The sequence below is a fragment of the Panthera uncia genome (assembly GCF_023721935.1).
Source record: "Panthera uncia isolate 11264 chromosome E2 unlocalized genomic scaffold, Puncia_PCG_1.0 HiC_scaffold_19, whole genome shotgun sequence".
In the NCBI taxonomy this organism is placed as follows: Eukaryota; Metazoa; Chordata; class Mammalia; order Carnivora; family Felidae; genus Panthera; species Panthera uncia.
The window spans coordinates 30,670,954-30,684,663 of NW_026057588.1; the positions used below are offsets into that span (position 1 = coordinate 30,670,954).

The window sequence follows — 13,710 nt, forward strand, 5'->3', positions numbered from 1 at the left end:
TAGAGACTCGGACAAAGAGTCCTGCCTCGAAGAACTCACGGACCAGGTCAGTGGTTCTCAACTCTAGCCGCACACCAGCTAAACATAGGGAGTTAAAAAAAAAAAAAAAATCCTGCAGTCCAGGACCCTCCCCCGGACAAAGGAATTAGAATCAGGATGGGGCCTGGGCAACGGCATTTTTTAAAAAGTTGTTCAGGTGATTCTAATGGGCAGCCAGCACAGATATGCTAACGATAAATCCTGAAGTGATCCAGGCTATAGGAGGGGTTCAGACAAGTTGCTGGATGAGATGACCTCAGGGAAGGGCCCGGAAGGATGCTGTGTACATTGAAGAAAAACTGCGGATCTCTGGAAGGGTCAGTAAGGGCCACATGATGGTGCCACAGGGTCACCACGACACCTCCTTTCTCCACCACTGCAGGTACATATGTAGACTGGTGGCTCCACATGGACAAGAGAGACATTACGTTCTGGCCACCCCACATCCTGTTGCTGGAAGTTGTTGAGAGCCCAGAGACATGGGGCAGATGCACAATTATCCTTGGCAGCTCCTGGGGCCAAGCCATCCCCACCGGAGGCACCTTCCAGACAATCATGCCCATCCTGTTCATCTTCTTTCCCTGAGCCCAAGACACAGACACTGACGTGGTCTCCGAGAGAACATTTATTCCCTAAATTGGCCACAATTCCTCTTCCCCGGCCTTTGCCCTCCCCCACCAGATATATTCCCAGCCTCCTCCAATAAGATCCGTCTTTGGCTCATAAACACCTTCTATAGACTACCCCAGTCTGGGCTCCCCCAGGGCCCATGGCCAGCCAGGCCACCCATTCACAGCTCAACGTGCTCTTTGTGGGGTGGCTTTTTTGCTGCCCCCTTGGCCAGGAGCTCGGTCCAGAAAGCCACTTCCTTGTCTTTCAGCTTCTGGGCTGGCTGAGTGGTGGCTCCAATCTGCAGATACCCTTCCTTCTGGTCATATGCCGGCCAAGAGGGCAGTCCTTCCCCATTGGGGTTCCTAGGAACAGAATCAAATGAGAATTGCCCAAAGTGACTGTGGGGACCCAACAACACTTTGAGATTTGCAGGACTTCTTGGTTTCATTTCCCCCAGGAGGCTCCTTCACCTCCAGAGGCAGGGAGCTCACCGAATCCTAGGCAGCCTGTCCACTTTTAGAGAACTCTCGCTGCTCCTTGTCAGGGTTACAGGGCTGGGAACTACCTTTCCCAGTAAACCTTTCCCCGCCTGTCCCAACCCTGCTCCATCTCTGTCACCAGCCTCACCCACTCCGAGCAAAATTGGCCCAAAATTTCATCATCATCTTGCTGAGTCTGATCTCCTCTTCTGAAGCACCTCCTGTGGGGAAGAAGAAAAAAAGCCTTTGCTACTCAAAGTGTGGTTTATGGCCAGGAGCACGGGACAGCTTGTTAGAAACTCAGAATTTGAGCCCTTGCTTCAGACCGACTGTGTCAAAATCTGCATTTCAAGAAGATCTGGGTAATTTGTGTGCACTCTAAGCTTGGGCGTTGCTGATGAGGGACTCGGGGGTGGCTGCAGTCTCCTCAGTGCCTAGACAGCCACGCCTCTCCGCACCTATCAAGGTCTCCAGGGCTACACCCAGAATGTTCACTACAGAGACCCCACCTTGGGACTGCTCCCATCTGGGCCTTTGCTCGCTCTCCTTCACCCACCCACGTTCTCATAAAACCTGAAATATCATTGATGTGCAGTGGCCCTAATGAATCAGCCAAGCAGGAAATGCCCAGAGGCACTGCTGTGTCGGCCACAAACAGCCTGAGGTGGGTCACACGCAAGTCATCTGTAACTGGTGATAGTGAAGGCATTGGAGATATTTGTGAAAGGTCTTCTTTAAAGTATTATATTATCTAGGTGCCTGGGGAGCTCAGTCGGTTAAGCGTCCAACTGTGGCTTGAGTCATGATCTCTCAGCTTGTCTGTGCTGACAGCTCAGAGCCTGGAGCCTGCTTCGAATTCTGTGTCTCCCTCTCTGTCTGCCCCTCCCTCACTCACTTGCACGCTGTCTCTCTCTCTCTCTCTGAAAAAATAAACATTAAAAAATAATAAAGTATTGTATATATTATTAAATATATTAAGTTGAGAAAGTTAGGAATTTTAGGTGGGTAGATGGTTGGACAGACAGACACACATGTGCACATTAGCCCCGATTCAAGGTCAACACCAATTCTAACCTTACCCTCACTCACAGTGGGAAGTGAGTGGTGACATTCTAGTGCTTGAGCAGGGCCCTGCATGGTGAGGGCTAGAGCAGGGCCCTCTAGCGCTTGAGCAGATGACCTGCCATGTGGCTTATTGATACCCAGGCCTGAATTCTTAGAGTATGATGGGGGCACTTGGATATACCTTCTCCATCAGATGTGTCAGGGTAGGAGAAAGGTTGGAAATTTTCATAGTTCAGCCCTGCTCCGATGTATTTGGGTAAGTAAGGTCAAGAGACAAGGGGGAACTTGACCCATGGCCACCAAACTGAGACTTAAACCCAGATCTTCTAACTCCAAATTTGTCATCACCGAAAGGCCATCACCTTTTAAAAATGGTGCCCCGAAGACTGAGAACAGCTCATCGCCGTGGTCCCCTATCAACGTCTTGGGTTTCATGTCTGATGAGAAGCTTGGATGATACTGGAACTCATACATGTACGTGGGGGCTCCGGCATCTGTAAAGACATGGATTCGTGCACAGTTCATTTCCCCAGATGCGCACCTGGATGGCACCAAGGGGGCCCTGAGCGCTCCGGGAATTGGTGGCACACCTGGGTCCTAGGTACACAACAGCAGCAACGTTAATAGCTGCCCATCGTGAGAGCCAACTGTGTACTGGACATTGTGTGGCCCTACAGAAAACCCTTGGTTACCAGCACAACACAGAAACAAAGCTTTGGGAAAGCTCTGCGATTTGCTTAAAGATGCACAGTTGGAGGAGGTGATATTGGCGGTGATCAACTGGTGATAAACTGGTGATAAACTGGCTTTACGTCAGATATTTGTTGAATGAATCAATGAATGAAGACTGAATGAATGAAATGTTGAAATTCTGAGTAAATCCATTCAAAATAGTATCATTATAGGGGCCTTGGGCCAATTACACACAGATCCTGTTGCCTACTGATGGGTTCACACGCAAGAACATCTCTATACACACTGTTTACGCTACTGTATTTCATTGAAAAACGGGCTGGTTTTGATCCCTTTGGAGACTATCTGCAGCCCAACAGGTGCCTTTTATTCTACCCAGTTTGGAGAGTTTCCAGTGTGCTTGTCAGCTAATTCCTAGGGAAGAGGGAAGCAAATCCTAGTTGCTGGCTTGACAGCTCAGATATTTATACAAACATGGGGGAAGGGCATAATCTGTCTCTTGTATCTGAGGAAGCCGAAAACTCAGCATTTTCTATTGATCCATCACCTCGTCACCTCATATCTTGCTTCCTGCTGCGCCCGGGGTGGTGACAGAAGAGAGAAAGAGGGCTCTGAGGGAGGACAACGGTGCCTTTCTCCTGCTTTCCCAGCCCCCACTCTCAGCACCCCCTCTCCAAGCCCCCAGGAGGTGTCGATTTTCCCTCAGATAGCTTTATCCAGAGCTGTCCACTCTGCCTGCCCCTTCAGGGCTAAGTTGGGGGCCACCAGTCTAGGGTGGTGCCTGGAACTAGCACTTTGCATGGACCCCAATGTCCACAGCAGAATGACTGATGGGGAAGGGTTGGGTCCCTAGTCTGGCTGGAGGAGAAATGATACAGCTTTTTTCCCCTTTGGGTGCCAAAACAAACTTGGAAAGTGCAGAAAAAAGGAAAATGACCAAAAGGATCACTTATAATCCTAGCACCACTTGAAGACACCTCTGTTAATATTTTAGCATATATCTTTCTATGCATATACAAATGGGATGATGTGTATATGTCATTTTGTAATATACTAAAATCATTTCTCCATATCATTAAATATTTGTCCCCAAATGATTTAACGTTATATGCCATCCCCACATGAGGAGGTAGAATAATTTATTGGAATGCCTCCTCGACCCCCCAACAGTGCACCCTTGATTTAGCCAGAGGTGTTGTCTGGAAGAAGGAACCCTTCTGTGGTTTTTAAATCCACATATTAAACAGCTGCTTCAAGGTCAAGCAGAACTCACTGAGGGAAGGGGCTGTAACGTCCCTCCACCACTCGGGAGTTTTAGAAAGGAGCTCTTTGCCACAGAGGGAAGACCTTCTGTGAATGAGAGAACTCCTTTGGGGCAGCCAGCATGCGGCACAAAAGAGAATTCTCTCTCTCTCTTTTAACTTTCTGCCTAAAACCAAGAGGAGGTATAAAATTCCTACAAGCACAACACATGTTTTCAAAGGAAAGTAGGGCACAGATTAGGATAATAGGACAATAGCAGAGAAGAATAGGAGGAGCAGAAAGGACAGATTTTGTAATCTAAGTTTGCCATTAAAGCATGGGGATGGCCCTTTTTTTTTTTTTTTTAAGGAAGAGCTTGTGAAATTGGCAGCATTGTCTTTATTTTTTAATCTGAGTTTTACAAGCGAGAGAATTAAGAAATCCCAGGCATGCACTGGAAGGCAATTTCACACCATGTATCAAGAACTTTAAAATGCTCTAACGGCCCCACTTGGGAACTTCACTTCTAATAACCAATCCTAAGAAAATTATTAGAGACTTGGTTAAAGTCTGACTTTAAAGGTTTAGCATAATATATTTTTCCTGCATCGAAATATAAGCAGCCAGACTAAATATCCAATGAGACAGGGATACTAAAGTAAATTTTGATGCATCATTCCATGAAATAGTGGTTGTTTTTGAACACAAAATAGTGTTCTATGAACAAAAATATGGCATACGATATCAAATTAATTTCTAAATTATATGTAAGACATGGAAAGATTATTCAAAGAAGATATATCAAAAATGTATAGCAGGGGAGCCTAGGTGGCTCAGTCAGTTGGGTGTCCAACGTTGGCTCAGGTCACGATCTCAAGGTCTGTGAGTTCGAGCCCTGTGTCGGGCTCTGTGCTGGTAGCTCAGAGCCTGGAGCCTGCTTCAGATTCTGTGTCTCCCTCTCTCTGCCCCTCCCTGCTCTGCTCTGTCTCTCTCTGTCTCAAAATAAAAATAAATGTTAAAAAAAAATTTAAAAGAGAACGTATAGCAGATGTTTCTAGGTGGAGGAATTTAGAGTAATATCTAATTTCCTTCTTCATGTGTTTCCATATCTTAAAAATTTTCCACACGTGTAGGATATTAATTTTATATTTGGAAAACTTTCTGTTTATCAAAAAGAGATCGAGACAAATACAAAATGAGAGAATAACGTTGACAAAAATCTGTGTGGTCCTGGCAAGAAGACCCCGAATTCAAAGTCATAGGATACCAGATAAAAAACACAAGTCCAGTATAGCTGGGACCAGCAGACGAAGCAGAAGAAGATGCCATGTATCCAGAGGCAAGACCAAGGTTATGAAAGAGCAAATTTGACCCCAGGCGGCCCCTGGCTGAAGCGTTTCATCAGGACCCCCGGGAGGAAGAAACAGTAACTGGCTTCTGCACATCACTATACCAAGGGCTTGGGGACAGGGTAGGTCAGCTCTAGCTGCTTTTTTATCATGCACAGAAAGTCCTGAATTTTAAAACCCCTCCGGCATGGTTAGATAGAGAACCATTTCCTGGCTTGCAGACTAGGTGAAGGAAGGGTCCTATGAGGACCTCGTAAAGATGCCCAGAAGGGATGCATCCTTTCTAGATGAGCTTATCCAACCCTGGATCCACCTCACAGCCTTGGATCAGTGCAGGAAGGTCCTGTGGTAGAGTCAGCACACATCGGGATGGACAGAAGCCAGCTGTGTACATGGACAGTCTCTGGAACACCTGCCCCCACACCTCCCACTGCTCATTTCTTTTGTTTTATTTTGGTTTGGTTTTCTTTTGTTTTGTTGTTGTTGTTGTTTTGGGTTTGTTTGTTTGTATTGCTTTGTTTGTCTTTTGGTCCTAGACAAGCCTCCTGATTATATGCTTGGCTTCAGTCTACCCCCAGCTCTACCAGTTAACAAACCAGTTTGCAGCTAGCTCTGACCAAGGCATATCTTCTAAGACCTGCCCTCTGGCCCCACAGACCACTGTAACTTCAGGGGAGGGGTCCCTGTGGCAGGTGCTGCTGGTGCCTCACCACATATCCAACTTCTGGATGTGCCAGGCTGACTCCCACCTCCGGCGTCCCTTTGGCCACCAAGAGACCACACTGCCCATATGTAAGGCAGGTGAGAGCTCCAGGGAATTACCAGCCCCTTGGGAACAGCCTTCAACTCATGGCTCATGAGAGTGAAAGAATAAATACCTCTGCCCCTTGCCACTCACACGGAATAGCCCTGAGACGTGACTGGAGACACGATAGCTCCAGGTGTCCAGGGAAGTCTGATTGGTTTCCTTCTCCTTTCAGGGCCACATCTCCATTCTTCTGCTGGTAAACACCAGCAGATCTGGGGTCACCTCCCAATAAGCTACTTGCATTCAGATTCTTTTCTCAGAGTTGGCTTCTGGCAGACCCAAAGTTAGACAGTGTTCCACCCCCCGGGCATATGGAATTGGCCTTGGAGGCTTGACCATTGGTGGTTTCCACATATCTGTCTATGCTGAGAAGTGAGTAGGACCGACAGTGAAGCTGGTGGGTTCAGTGTCCCTCTCCTGCCCAACCTGTGGGACTCACCTCTGTGGTAACGGGCCACAGTCACAGATGGGACACCAAACATCACATCTCCAATTGCGTCCAAGAACAGGTCTTTCTTTTTGACAGGGTCATCTGTCCCTTCTAAATACTTCTCAGTGGCCAGTGGAATCAATTCCTCAGGGATGCCCTGAAATGGAGCACAAGTAAAAGTGGCCCCGGCCCCCACCCCAGTGAATGACACAGAGAATGGCTTGCATTAGTGGTAAATCTCTCCAGCACTACCCTGCGTGGTGAGGTGGGAAAGGCAGAAAAGTGGGGACAGAACCCTCCAGCCCCAGTCTGCATTCTGCCATTGAATTGTTCAGCTATTTGGGGCAAGCCTCTGCCCCTCCTTGGGTCTCAGCCAGTTCCCATGGTTCCCCAGACTCTTACAATAAGCGGGTAAGACTTCCACAGGAGTGACATGGCTGTCTTCTGGTCCAGCTTGCCTTCAGAGAGTGGGTAACCCATCAGCTGTTAAAACAAGTGACACAAGTGTGGATCATCAAGAATTAGCACAAAGAACCACACTCACCAACCAACCAAAGGTCACTTTGTCATGACTTGACAGACATGGGTCCTTGATCAGTTGGGTAAAATCAATGAGACAAACAAGCTTATTATATCCAAGCAGGTGCAAAAGGATAAAGTAAATGTGAAGAGAAGCTGTCCCAGGGCCTTGCACTGTGTGTGTGTGTGTGTGTGTGTGTGTCAATCATAAGCAAGAATCCCCACCCTGGACATGGAGACACACAGGAGAGATTTATGCCTGGCTGGTGTTGAAGTAGAGGGCTCTGAGACAAAGAACACCGACCTCACAAATACCCTCACTGTCTCAGATGACCAAGGAAGCATCAAATCCTGCCATTATGGCTTTGGTCCGTCAGTGACCTCTGAAATTTCTGTGCTCCATCCAAACCTCTGCACTGTAGAACTTGACCAAACTCTGGCTTGACTGCCAGAGCTTAAGATTTTGTCCCTAGGATTATCCCAGTTCCCCTTAATGAGCCCCTGGACACCAGGGGAATTTATTATTTATTCTGGCCCAAACCTGGTGATAGGTTGATAGGTCCCTGAACCCCCTTTTAGAGCAGCTACTTTAGAAAGCTTGCAATTACAATTCTTTCTCTGCCCTTTGAGATGTAAATCTACCACCCAAAACTGTTTCCTCTAGGACCTTAGGGCCACCTTTTGAAATGCAGACATTCAGCCCCTAAGTCTCCTTTCTCCCTCTCAGTCCCTGTGACTCTGGTGGGCACCCTGCTGCAGCCTGCACACCACTGCCTCTGGACAAAGAGACAGAAATTTGTTTCTGGAAAAACAGCACTTAACAAATCGAGGTGGCCTAGTCCCGTGGACAGACTCCCCCGCCCTCCGTGCCCCTGTCACACCCCCACAGTGTCTTTCCTTGGCACATTCAGGCCTTTAACCAGGCTCCAGCCTTTTGTTGCAGGGACCTGAGTTCAGCTCACGCTGGTCTCTCCTCCCTGCTGCGGGGGCAGAACTAAATAAGACGGTCCTCACCGCTTTACCTGGCATTGGCTGTGTTTTTTTCTGACAGAGGGAGAGCACTTCTGATTTTTCGAACTTTCACCCCAGAGGGAGAAAGCTCCACTGACTCCCCCAGTTAGATGACCAAGAAAGAGCAGGTGCGGGATTTATGGAGGGACAGGGAGAGCACCAGCCCAGGTGGACGGGCCGCAGGGGCTCAGGCCTCACTCCTTAACTGGGAGTCCGTCCCTCTCCCAGTCTCGGTCTGCCCATCTGCTCAGTGATTATCCCTACAGACTCCCCCGGCACCCACATTGTGGGATTCTTAGATTGGAAGACAGTCAGACTGCTTGGGGAGAGGGGTCCCCAGGTGGCAGTGGGGCCATCCTGGAGAAGTTTCCCCACGGAAATGTCAATGCCCCCCCATGGAAATGTGAAGGGGACAGCTGCCCTGGATTCAGAGGGGGGCCTCGAGAAGGAGGAGCCTCTGTGAGCAGAGATGGGAGGGGTGATGTGATGGGTGGGGGAGGGGAGCCTAAGGGGACCCCACATTCTCACCTTTGGAAGAAGCCAACCAAACTCATGCTTGTTGATTCCGATGATATAGGGAACAAAGTTGAATTTCTTTTCTGCCAGAATCTCTTCAGGCATCTTTGGTAACAGTACTCCGTCCACCACGATGGGCAGGAAGGGATGGCTCTGGGAAGGAGGGCATCATGGTGTCTGGGCTTCTGCTCTCAAGGCCACACGCATATCCCCCTCTCCACCTGTCAGAGCAGGGGGCCAGCACCCCACACTTGCACGGCCACAGGCGGTGGCCACAGAACTCAGGCTCCTCCAAACAGGGCCAAGTGCATGCGACCCCAGAGGCAGAACTAGCAGTGGGAAGTCTGAGGGGGGCAAAAATCACTCAAACTGAAATACATGTATACATATCTCTACATATGTCCATACATTTATGTACATATAAGCATACATTAAATTTATTAAATATAAATATATTAAATATATAAATATATAAATATGCAAATATATTTTAGTATTAAAATCTATAAACATATACATTTTATATAACTTTATATAAATACATAAAATATATACATATATATATACACACACATATATATACACCGCACGTATATGTAAAAATTTATATCTCTCAATTTGCAGTTTACATTTGCCTATGTGGGTCTCTAGAGTCAATTCTGTTATCCGTGGCTGTTCGGTTCTCTAAAGGCACCGTGGGCTCTGAACTAGCAAATGCGGGGCCACTGCTCATGGGGAAATACGACGTCAGGTTCCTGCAACTATCTGGTCACATTTTCATCAACTCTGTTTTCCGTGTGCTTAAAGACACCTTGATGGAATATGCGTTGCTTACAAATAACTAATTGTATGTAGTATTTATTTATAATAAAACCAGCTGAGGCCTCACCATCTTCCTGGGCCCTCGGGAACATGCCTGGAACTTCCTCGCCTTCAGCCTCACGGCAGGGTTGTTATGCTTTCGTATCCATGGTCATCTCACAAAACCACGGATGTGCCCGATTTCCCACAGCTTTCATCACATACTAGATGTTATTTTAGCGCTTTCCCAAGCCGCCTCACAGACAGATCGGCAAGTTGCCCCTTCCTGTTCCTGGATGGGCTGCCCTATTGATCCCTTGCCGCTGAACTCACAGCCCACAGCACAGTCAGCCGCCCTGGAAGAAGCTGATCTAACTAACACACGAAGGCGCATCACAGCCTGGAACAAGCCCTCCCTCGGGAGCACGGGACAGTGCCTGAGGGGCCACTTGCCACAGTGAAACCATCAACAGAAAGCACAAAAATGCGGAAAACGTGGCACTGAGTAGACAGTGGAAAGGACACGTGTTAAGAGTATGAGACATGAGACAAGAAGCCAGAGGCTTTGCTGCATCTCGAACGGGAGCCTATACATGGTCTCTCAGCCTTCTCACCACTCCATGTGCATGAATGACAGTAAAAAGTGTCAGGAGTATCAGGGCGCCTGGGTGGCTCCATTGGTTAAGCGTCCAACTTCGGCTCGGGTCATGATCTCACAGTTCGTGGGTTCGAGCCCCGTATCGGGCTCTGTGCTGACAGCTCAGAGCCTGGAGCCTGCTTCGGATTCTGTGTCTCCCTCTCTCTCTGCCCCTCCCTTGTTCATGCTCTGTCTCTCTCTCAAAAATAAATAAACGTTAAAAAAAGCAGTGTCAGGAGTATCAGTTTTGGGGTCACACATTAATTTTAGAGAGTAGATGAATTCACAAACACAGAATTCACAATTAATAAGAATCGATTGTACTTATCGGTCTATATTTAATTAAACACAAGCTGCTATTGATAAACAGTTCGCTTCGAGGAGGTAGTGAGCCCCCCATCACTCAAGGTGCCTAAACAGAGACCCGATTCCTTCTTAGAGAGAAAAAGCATGAATAAAATCATCAGGGATGGGCTCGCATTGTATTGAAAAAAATGTCTCCATTTGAGGTTTTACCTTTGATGAAGATCAGTTACATGGGCACAGATTCAGCAGCAGCACCTGACCCCCATGTCACCATCCGGGGAGCCGGCTCTGGGCATGGTTATAATGCATATTTGGCCACAGTCGTTATTAAGAATGTGGGTTTTGGAGCCAGATTATCGGGACTTGAATCCTGGCTCTGCCACCTACTGGCTGGTAACTTGGGAAAGTTATTTCATCTGTTTGCGCTTTAGTTTTGTCATCTGTGAGACGGGTTGGAATAGGGATTAAGTGACCGAACCGGTGCAGAATGCTCGGCACAGTACCTGGTCCCGGAGGCAGCTCGATACACGTTAGAGATCACTCCTAAAACTCGCTGGCCAAGCTCCGGAGCCCTCGCCAGCCCCATGAGCCGTATTTCCAGCTCCACACGCCATGTGCCTGATTCCCCCCACCGGAGGGCAGGCGGCGTTGGACAGTCCCCTGTGGCTCCAGGAAACTGCATCTGCCCTGCAAGGGCCGATGAAGAGATGACGGGCCATTTCTGGCAGCCACAGAAGGGGCTCAGCGGGACCGGCGCCCAAGGCCTAATCCAGAACGGGCACGGCCTGGGAGGGTCGGATGTTGCGGCCTACTTTTTGCACAATGCCTGGCACACGGCAGTCACATGGACGTGTTCTGAAGGGATAACTCCATGGGGGCGAGGGCGTTCGTCTCGTAAGAAAGGTCAGCCTTTTAAGAAGGAAGTGACATGCCCTGACCTGTGTTTACAAGGGTCAGTCTGCGGCACTGGGGGACGAGGGTGGGGGGAAATAAACGTGGAAGATAATCAAAGTCCAGGAGAGGGACAGAGGGGCCATGATCTGACGGAGGTGGTGTCCCACGGAGGCTGACAAGTGACACCAAGAACAACACGATCGCTTCCCAGTGGCTGCCCTGTGTGGGCCTCGGGCATTCCCAGGCTCGGGTCAAAATCCTAGGGGCGTGCTTCACCCCCCTCTTTCTCTTCTGCCCCATATCCTGTCCATTAGCAAATCCCACCAGCCACGACTTCAAAAATACCCAGATGCCACCCCACTGTCTCACCACCCCCTCTGCTACGGGCCCAGCCCAGGCTGCCATGACCTCTGGCCTTGACTACTGCAGCTCAGTGGCCTCCCATACGGTCTCCTGGGGCTGCCTACCCTTCCCTACCTTCAATTTCAATGCAGCAATCAAAGAGCCCTTTTGTAAAACCCAAGGTCAACTCACTCCTCTGTTCAAACCGCTCCCAACACTTCCTCATCTCACTTGAAATCAAAATCCAATTCCTTTAAAGGGACCGCCCCCACCTCCCTTTCCTTTCTAGCTTCAAGCCTGTTCTCTCCTCCAACCCCCTCCACACCAGCCACACAGGCCTCCTGCCTCAGGACCTTTGCAGCTGCTGTTCTCTCTGCCTAGGATACTCTTCCTCCAGTTTACCTGACAGCTGCCTTCCTCTCTGCCTCCAGAACTTGACCCAGATGTCACCTTCTTCTTCTTGAGACTTCCCTAACTCTGCTATGCAGATTCAAACCACAGCAAACTCTATACCCATTTCTCACTTTCTTTCCCCCCATAACAAGGACCCTTTTCTGTTACTGTACTCTTCCCTCACTCCAAGGGCATTGTATCTGCTTTGCCTGTTTTATTGCTGTTTCCCCAGCTCCTAAATCAGGTCCTTTCACACAGTAAGTGCTACTTAAATCTTTGCTGAATGAATGAACGAATCTCCCTGAATGCTCACAACACCTTTGAAGGCAGGTGCTGGTGCCCATCCCCAAGAGAGAGCAGAGAGCACAGGACTGTAAATGTCGCAGAGATAATGTCTCAGAACCTGTCAACGTGCTGGAAAGTAGGAGGGGAGGAGGAAGGAGATGGGGAGGCTACTATGGAGTTCTGGTGTGGCTGGGAGGAGGGTGGTATATCCTCAGGACTGAGATTCTCAGCCCCTTCCGGACGGCCCCTCCAACAGTGTAGCTTGGACAGCTAATCAACCCAGCAGCCTCCTGGGAAAGGCGTGAGCTCCTCAGTGAAGGCTCCTGAAGAAACGCTTCATCCAGCTGGCTCCACGACCCCATGGTGGAAGTTTCTAGTCCCAGCCCTCTCCTGAGGGGAATTTCTGGGAGCAGGAAATGTAAACGAGAAGTGGGCAGTAGGCTGGGGCCAAGGGACACAGAGTTGGTAACTGGGAGCTCTGGATTGGGAATCAGGGAAACCTGTTCCAGTCCCATGACTAGTCCGCCTGGCTGCATTATCCAGGCAGGTCACTGCCCCTCTCTGAGCCTCGGCAACATAAACACGAGGAGTTACCAAGAGCCCACAAGGGAGGGTTCATTCATTCCTATTTGACTAGAGCTTAAAGGTGTCAAGAAACCTGTAATCAAGAAACCAAAAGTCCTTACCTCTCTGGGGTCTCCATATAAATCAATACTGAAAAATTTCTGTGAAGACAAAGGCAGAGGGTGTGGGTGAGAAGGCTTCCAGCACAAAAGCCATGAGAGGTGAGCCAAAGGTGTCAGGTTCTCCCTCCTGGTGCCACCTTGGCTGGACTGAGAGGAAGTGGGCAGGACACTGGCTCCCCTGGGCAGGGGCACAGGTGTAGGTGTGGGATGGGGGAGGGAGGCGCTGGAGAAAACGTCTGTTGTTTGTGCCTGCCCTCCATCCATTTCCCCTACTTGTTTCCCTAGGCAACATGACCCCAGTATTCCTTTGGGGGACCTCCCTCTTCCTCACTCTCACTCCATAAATCCAGGCATCTGTATGTGACCTGGGGTGCCCCATCTCCCTGACCATAGAGATTAGTTCAGGTATGGGCACAGGCCCATGTTACTCCAATAGACTTTACCCCCCAAGTTTTTGCTGGAATTATTGTGAAAGTTTCTAAATGGATAGGAATGTAAGTCTAGATGCTGTTGCTATCTTTAACCTCCCCAGGGAACAAACTTGCCTGAGAGAAAAAAAAAAAAAAGCTGAATGATAGGTCAGGTATATTCTTAATAATATCA

At 48.9% G+C, this 13,710-nt stretch overlaps 1 protein-coding gene across 4 annotated transcripts in view; it reads right to left on the reverse strand.

Annotated features, from left to right (window-relative positions):
- Window positions 1–621: 621 nt before the first annotated feature.
- The window catches only part of CES1 (carboxylesterase 1), a 30,129-nt gene continuing 17,040 nt past the window's right edge, over window positions 622–13,710 (reverse strand). For 2 of the 4 annotated variants that reach the window (XM_049622280.1, XM_049622279.1), the window contains exons 8-14: window positions 13,108–13,146; window positions 8,776–8,916; window positions 7,120–7,200; window positions 6,727–6,874; window positions 2,558–2,689; window positions 1,279–1,351; window positions 622–1,013 (exon numbers count right to left, since the gene is read on the reverse strand). In XM_049622280.1, the coding sequence (XP_049478237.1) occupies window positions 830–1,013; window positions 1,279–1,351; window positions 2,558–2,689; window positions 6,727–6,874; window positions 7,120–7,200; window positions 8,776–8,916; window positions 13,108–13,146 (798 nt within the window). In that variant the 3' untranslated portion in view covers window positions 622–829. The remainder of the gene's footprint in view (window positions 1,014–1,278; window positions 1,352–2,557; window positions 2,690–6,726; window positions 6,875–7,119; window positions 7,201–8,775; window positions 8,917–13,107; window positions 13,147–13,710) is intronic. The other 2 variants (XM_049622281.1, XM_049622282.1) reach the window with 2 other exon arrangements.